The sequence below is a fragment of the Pezoporus wallicus genome, unplaced genomic scaffold (assembly GCF_028554395.1).
Source record: "Pezoporus wallicus isolate ANWC-B61680 ecotype Strahan unplaced genomic scaffold, APGP_CSIRO_Pwel_v1 contig_5069, whole genome shotgun sequence".
Lineage (NCBI taxonomy): Eukaryota > Metazoa > Chordata > Aves > Psittaciformes > Psittacidae > Pezoporus > Pezoporus wallicus.
In genome coordinates this window covers 810,198-818,470 of record NW_026642361.1, presented here as the reverse complement: position 1 = coordinate 818,470, position 8,273 = coordinate 810,198, and the positions used below count along the sequence as shown (strand labels likewise).

Sequence of the window (8,273 nt, the reverse complement as noted above, 5' to 3'; positions counted from 1 at the left end):
TTGCTGCTGTTGTTTCATGTGGGCACTAGTGACACAGCCAGGAGCAGTCTGAGGAGTATCAACAAGGATTACAGAGCCCTGGGAGCAGCCATAAGGGACACTGGAGTGCAGGTGTTTTTTTTCACCAATCCTTCCACTCAAAGAGAAGCGGTTTGAAAGGGACAGCTGGATCTGGCAATTCAACAAATGGTTACAGGACTGGTGCCACAGCCATAGGTTCATCTACTTAGACCATGGGATTCACGCTGAGAAACCTGGTCTACTTTTCTACCAGGAGGCCTGTGTGGAATGAGCTCCTGGACAACCCCCAGCATAAAACTGAAACCTACAGAAGATGGAAGCAAGGACATGGAGAAATAGGGAGAAATTTTCTGAGCATTCAGGGATCAGGTTAGGAAAGCAGGTTGAGAAGGTGATTCTCCCTCTATACTCAGTGTGAGACCCCACCTGGAATACTGCATTCAGCTCTGAGGCCTTGCCACACAAGGCTCTGTCCAACCTGGCCTTGAACACTGCCAGGGATGGAGCATTCACAACCTCCCTGGGCAACCTATTCCAGTGCCTCACCACCCTAACAGGAAAGAATTTCCTTCTTATATCCAACCTAAACTTCCCTTGTTTAAGTTTTAACCCATTACCCCTTGTCCTATCACTACAGTCTCTAATGAAGAGTCCCTCTCCAGCACCCCTATAGGCCCCCTTCAGATACTGGAAGGCTGTTATGAGGTCTCCACGCAGCCCTCTCTTCTCCAGGCATAAATGTTCGTAAAGTACGCTTTTAGCATCCTAAAAGCAGGTCAAACATGTATATGAAAAGTGTAGAGGCAGATAAACAACAAAGAGTGCATAGTCTTCAATCATCTTGCACATTCCTCTAAATTCTAAAAAAAAAAAATCAAGTTCATTGAGATATTGAAGTATAAGCTTCAAACATACACTCCAAAACTCTGGATTTTTTAATATTATTTTATTTTTTAAGACATACTCTCTTTTTAAGAAATACTCTCTAGTTTTCCTATTTTCTTCTTAAAACACAGGAATACTCTTAAGATCTACATGTTGCAGGGGATGTACAATCAGCCACATAGTGTGGATAAAGATCAGTTATGAGAACCAGTACAAGTTCCTATGAGTGAAATAAATTTGATAGAGTATGAGTAAAGTTTCCCCATGTGTCTTGTACTAGCCTGTAAAGCTGTGAATATTATTGTTTGAATTCTTTATCCTCTAAGTATTTATACAAAAAAAATGAGTCATTAGAAGTAACTGTTAACTAAATTCAAAAGAACTCAGAATACATTAGTCTACTCTCAACATACAGAGCTCTGTGCTTACCACTTGTCAGAGTGATACCACAAAGTTCAAGACATGCCGAGCTGTGTTAATAAATTATTACAAAGGTAAGGTAATATGTTTGATACATGTGTCTCCATCAGGAGCTGATAAGTCTAAATATGACATATTATTATTGAAGTATTCAAATAGCATTGTATGACAAAAACAAACCACAAAATATATTAAGACAATTAACACATTTTCCTGGAACAAAAACTATTTATAATAAACAGGATTTAAAAAAAAAAAACCACAAAAATTGCCTTTTTAGAAAAGGCCTTCTTTTTTCCTTTGCATCAAATATGTGTTAATCAGCAGTCCTAGCACTTTGATCATTTTAGAAAACAAATTATTGACAGACATTTAAGAGAAAAGTAAGACAGAAAGGGAAAGCAGTGTATTTTACATGTATACTTTCTAGGTATTGTCCATTTATTTACTTTGTAGGCTTTTAATTACAGATTGTTTGAATTTTAATAAAGCTAAACCGTATTTAGAAACATTGTAAATATTCCTCCATTCAATTCATTTATAAAAAGTACTAAACAGATTGATCTGCAAAATATAAACATGGCCACTCAGAAATTACTTGTACTCTTAGCATAGTCTCTAGCTCAGAGTTAGAAATCCTGTTCACTAACTGAGAACACCTGTTAATACACCTTCAATTTGGATTAACAGCAACATGCTGGAGAAAGATTTGAGATCAACTACTACATCCTAAGTGAACTACAAAGTTGTAAAATTCTCATGTTTTGAATTCCTTCCTTATTCTCCTGGGTGGGGAAGGGTGGGAAGGGGACGACACACCAATATTTAATTAGCTATATAAAGTGGATCAGCTTTAGCTGCATCCTGAAGTCCTCACCAAGGAAGTAAGATTTACAGGTCCGTATTCCTGTTCCAAAAAGCAGGACTTGACCTGTAAGCAGGATCTGACAACCTACCTGTTATGTGAAAATGGTGACTACCTGGCTATTGGGAAACAGTGTCTAGCCAGAGCCAAAAATGTCTGGTTGCTGCCTGTCCCTTCTGTTATGCTTTATTTGGTAGTCATGATCTGGGGAGACCTAAGACACTGAATCCAACTGGTGAGATAGGCAAGAGAAAGCCTTACTGAAAATGCCCCTGGGGTTAGGTGTGAGGTTGGGTTTTGAGCGTCTTGCACAAGCAGGATGTAGGCAGTTCTGACATGCCCGCTGGCAGGAACTATGTGGACTTAAGCATCACTGGGGCAACTACAGGGTAACAGCAGATAAGTAGGAGTTTTAAGTATCTTAGGAGCAGTTAAATGCTGCTGAAAGAGAATGGAAATTAAAAACTTGTGTATAATTTTTTAAAATGGGACTTAAATGTTATTGAAAATATCATCCTGATAACTCAAAACTGAATTTAAATATATAGCATAAATGCATTATTTTTGTCCTACAATATCCTAATAATTATTTTTTAACAGATTACATGTTCAATTATGTATTCCTTTACAGCAGCTTCATAGCAGGAAACTCCAGCTGAATAAAGCTAATGGAACAGAGCAGAAAATCAAGCTCTTTATCTGGTTTGATCTAATCTCTAATTCACATTCCTAAAAAGTTAGAGAGATGCAGAAGTGGACACAAAGATTACGGATATCAAATGTCCAGACTTTTGTTCCAATCCAGTCAGAATGCTGCTGTTTCACTGAGTATTGACATTACAAGGGCTGAACAGTCTGGCCTGATTTAGCAAAGCCAACAGTCTTGCACCTATTAGCAGTCAACCCAAGAGACTGCCCATGCATTTTAGCACAAGTATACTATTAAGGCACATAAATAGACACGTATACTTTGCTAAAGCAGTGCATTAACATTTTGAAGGAGAGAACTTTCAAGACAAGGTTTATTAATTCTTATAAATATTGTCCAAAATATGACTTTTCATAAATGTGTGACTGTTTTCAACTATGTTGACAACAGTACCATGTCCCCTGAAGTTATTTCAGAGTCCTGACTGTGTGTAGAGCTGATTCCAGTGTCAGAGTCTGTATCATTTATGTCCAGATTAGTCACTCTATGAACAACGTCAGGAACAGCAATTCTGTTACTGGACATGACACTACCCTTGGATGGTTCTTCATTTGATGGAACCCTAGTTTCAATGTTGTCTTTAACATGTAGTAAATTAAATTCTTCTGTAAGAAGTTCATATTCTTTTTCCTTCTTTTGAAGTAGCGAGTCCCTGTATGTAAGTTCTTTCTGAATGCAGCTCAGGTATGAGTTGATTCTTAGACCATCTCTCATACTTTTTTCCAGCTCACATTTTACACTTTCCAAATTTGTGTTTTCCAGTTCACCATTAGCAGCTCCTTCTGTGCGAACATCATCTCCATTTTTTTCTGTGCATATACCGTGTACCTCTCTTTCAATTTCAGCACACAGCTTCTCTATTAATTGTTTGTGATGTTTCAGTCTCTCTTCAACCTGTAAAATACCCTCACTTTTGCTCAAGTAGTCATGCATCTCTTTTTGATCATCTGGGCTACTCCCTTGCTGCTCAGCCTCACCTGGACTGATCATTAAATAGGAGTCCTGCACGTAATTTTCTCCATCATTGGCTACACGATCTAGATGGAATTTTGCTTCACATTTTTCAATTTCCATATCTAGTTCCTTCATTCTAAGGACTTGTTGATGAATAGTATGGTCTTGGGAAATGATCAGATGAATCAGTGTCTCCATATTATCTCTCTCTTGCTGAACACTGTCCTGCTTAAGCTTGGCCAGTTTCCGGAAAGTCTTCCTCACAATTTTCTTTTGCTTGTCTATTGGCAACATCTTCATGTAATTTGCTGGACTGAGCTCCCACTGTTTTTCTACATTTTGTACTACCTTAGCTTCAGCTGTCTTCCACAATGGAAATGAAAGGAAAGCATCTGACTTTACCAACACAAAATGCAAATTAGACTGCTCTTCCCCCCAGGCCTTCCAAAGTCTCAGGATCTTTGTCAAGGGAGGAAGTACTCGCTCTGAGCCTCTCCATTTTTCGACAATACAGTAATCACTTGGTTTTCCAAAAAGGACCTTTTTCTCTCCAAATGTTGCCTGATGTTCCTCAAGCAGTGCTTGAATCACTTCTGCGCAAGTTGTGCGCTTTGTAAGGCCACATACGATCTTCTCTTCCTGGCAAACCCAAACCACAATTTCTCTTTCATTTGAAGCCATGTCCCTGTTGGGAGACCTGGAAAACAAGAAAAGACCAAATATAAATTATATGTCAACAGTGCAGACTGTGCAAATAATAACTGTAATTCTGATGTGACTACCACATTGAAAAATTCCAGTATTACTGTACAAGACAATATACTTGTTTAAATTACATGAAGAAGTATTTCTGGATTAACTAACACTTCAGCTACTGCTTTATTATTATTATTAGTCCAGCTGAATGGGAACCTCACACAAAATGTCTTTTATCAAGTTTAGGTTTTGCATGCTTCTTATAAGTGTGTATTAACAGCAAGTGATAAAATTTGGCAATCTGGATTACTTTCTAGACTGTTCCTTGAATAACATAACTTTCAGATCTGCATATCTGTTTTCATCACACAGACATTGTGCAAACATTTGTAAGATCTTAATATCACTGACGCTTCTGAAAGGAAGAATCATGCCTTTAAATATGCACTGAACATAGATGGACTAAGAGAAGACGATTGAACACCACCTAAGATAAACAAACTTAATGACAGGATAAATCTAAAGCTCTTTTGACACACATGCACCCACACAAGCATAAACACCATTGTTTTCCACTGTGATTTTTCATTAATAAGTCTGAAAAAATTTGTTGCTTTTCCTGAAGAACCAAAAAGCCTGAACTGCAGTGAGCTGTGAGGGAATACCAGCTGTTAAAAAATACATATATAGGTACATACTTTATAAGCTTTGTAATGATACAGAAATTCCACAAAATGTTAAAAAATAAATATCCAGTTAAAGTGCTATTAACCTGACATTAGCAGCAGCTGGTACTTCTTTATACACTGAGATATCTAACTTCTGGTGTCTAAGACCCTATTATGACTAATGTAGCTGTCTAATTAACACAAGCAGTGGAGCCTAAAGTGCAATTCAGCTGACCAAATGTCAGTTAACTCTTAAGTTTGTCCACTGGACTGCCATGGGCGTACAATGGCAGAGTGGCCTTGTGGAACCTGTCCAAGATATTCCTGTCCTCTAGCCTCCACATGCATAGTTTACTGCTTGCCCAAACCTGCTGATTTACCTCTTTCCTAAAATGACAAAATAGTAAATTCCTTGAGGAAAAATGCATTTTTCTCCTGAATTTCTGGTGTCACTTCCAATTCATTTGAATGAATAAGATTTAACTCAGCCTGACAGAGAAAGCTAGAGAATGAAAATAAGAATTCAGAAAAATATTCAAAGGGCTCAATACTATTTGCTTCTAGGACTACTTGTTTTCAGTACCTTTCTAGTCTTCTGAGAAGCAGTAAGAAATTTTACTTTACTTAATTAGGGTTATGCCCTATGATTATTAAAGCAATCCAACTTGTTTCTTTTCCTTAATTATTACACAACATGACACACACTGCAATCCAATAAATTGAACTATGATTGACTCAGCTCTAGGTGCCACTCTGACCAGGAGTCAATAATAGTCAGGAGACAGGAGACTGCAAATGAATACTAATAAAATCTACAGAAGTGAGTTTATTAGTATCATCGCACAGTAGAGCTCTGTCCAGCTACATCGCTCCAGGTATTGGAACATTCCTCTGTAAAATCTGTGATTTGTTAGATTACTTTAAGTAATGACATCATTTTTCCACTTCAATAGCTCCTTCTTACAGTCCAGCATTTTACAATTTTTTTTTTTTAACTTATGTTCATAAGGTTAATAATGTTTTCATAGACTACTTCTCAAAATAGTAAAGCTTAAGCCACAGATATAGAAAATGGCACAATGGCACAAAGATGATGTCAGATTAAATAACATTCCAGTATCTGAAGGGGGCCTACAAAGATGCTGGAGAGGAACTCTTCACTGGGGACTGTAGTGATAAGACAAAGGGTAATGGGTTAAAACTTAAACAAGGGAAGTTTAAATTGGATATAAGGAAGAAGTTCTTTACTGTTAGGGTGGTGAGGCACTAGAATGGGTTGCCCAGGGAGGTTGTGAATGCTCCATCCCTGGCAGTGTTCAAGACCAGGTTGGACAGAACCTTGTGTGGCATGGTTTAGTGTGAGGTGTCCCTGCCCACGGCAGGGGGGTTGGAACTAGATGATCTTAAGGTCCTTTCCAACCCAAACTATTCTATGATTCTAAGATTACTATTAAGTATGTCACATGCTAAAAGGTCAGTATCTGTAACTGGTTTTATGTTTACAGAATACAGGATGCTATAGAAATATTTTTTCTGTTGATAGATTGGTAGTTAAATGAAACTTACATAGACAACTGCAGCATAAGTCAGCTATAACTGTAAAATAAATCAGTATTTTACAGCACAGAGATAAAAAACAAAGCAAAGCCAGATAAGCTACAGACTTGGGTTCCATGTTAAGCATAATAAAATTAACCGGTAATAAAATTATTTACAAATAAATTTGCATAATAAAATTTGCATAATAAAGTATGCAAAACAAATTCTCAAAAGTACAGTGTCTCAAACCATGTTCAGTAGTGAACCATAAGTAACTGACCTAGAAACAAAAATTTATTACCAGTCATTGAATTTCAAGTTATAAAAGTACGGACAAAAAAAAAGAAAAAAAGAAAAGGCATAAAAACATAGTAAATAGTGGATCAGGACTTTGAAGCAGTAAATTCAGAGTGTGTCTTTCCTGAGGGTTTGTTTTTTTTTTTTTTGTAATCAATAAATATGCTTCAGGGAATGCATGTTATCTCAGTATTTTAGCATTCTTCCAAGAGTCCTACTCAATTTGGTTGCACACTGAAACCCTTCCAATTTTTTTCTCATTCCTGTTTCTGCTTGATTGTCATATTTTCTCCCAGTCAATACTTTCAGTAAGTAACATTATGTGGGTTAAGAAGAACCTTACTGGCTCTTTCCCTCTTGGCTCCTGCAAAGCTTTCTTATGAAGCCAGTTTCTCCCTTTAAATCTTCAGATAAATCTGAAAACCTCTAGATACTCCGTAGTATTAGTGTACTGATAAATACTTTTGCTATACCCATCTTTTTACATGGAATTCCCATAGACTTCAGCAGGAATTAAGCAAGCCTCTGATGGAAATACACTGTTTATCGTAAAAGAATCTCTACAGGATTTCCACAAACAACATGGATATAAAATAACATTTTAGAATTACTGTTTCAATATTCTGTCATGGTTTGTCACTCCCCTCTATTTCTTCAGTTACAATGCACCTGCCTACCCATACTTTACATTGAGCTTTTTGGGGAAGGATTCCTCTTTACTTTGTCTACAGTGAATGTGACATACTGAAATCTATAACTAGTAGTGCACTAACATGTGCACATGCAGGTACGCAAAGAAATTAAGCAGCTTATGCATGAAAGTATATATTTATAAATACATATATATGAATAGCTTATGTAACATACAATTTGTACTTATACCGTCACCTTTTACTGAAAAGGAGAGAAAAAACCCCAAGGAATTATGAACATCACTGTAATTCTTGGATCAAAATGGAACTGTAAAGGGCAAAATCTCTCATTATTTTTTTATGTGTTTGCTGCAACACATATTAATTTTCATTCACTAGTGTCGTGGTTTAAACCCAGTCAGGTAATTCGTTCGCTCACTTCCCCCCCCCTTTCTTGCCCTCCCCCTGCTCTCGGAGGGATGGAGAGGAGAATTGGAAAGAATGCAACTCCCATGGGTTGAGATAAGAACAGTTTAGTAACTAAGGTATAACACAAATCACTACTGCTACCACCAATGATAATAATG

General features: G+C 37.1%; 1 protein-coding gene across 4 annotated transcripts in view; it reads right to left on the bottom strand.

The window, feature by feature from the left end:
* Window positions 1–1,614: 1,614 nt before the first annotated feature.
* RASSF9 (Ras association domain family member 9) overlaps window positions 1,615–8,273 on the bottom strand; it is a 28,183-nt gene continuing 21,524 nt past the window's right edge. For all 4 annotated transcript variants that reach the window (XM_057429376.1, XM_057429375.1, XM_057429377.1 and 1 more), the window contains exon 2: window positions 1,615–4,551. In XM_057429376.1, the coding sequence (XP_057285359.1) occupies window positions 3,276–4,535 (1,260 nt within the window). In that variant the 5' untranslated portion in view covers window positions 4,536–4,551 and the 3' untranslated portion in view covers window positions 1,615–3,275. The remainder of the gene's footprint in view (window positions 4,552–8,273) is intronic.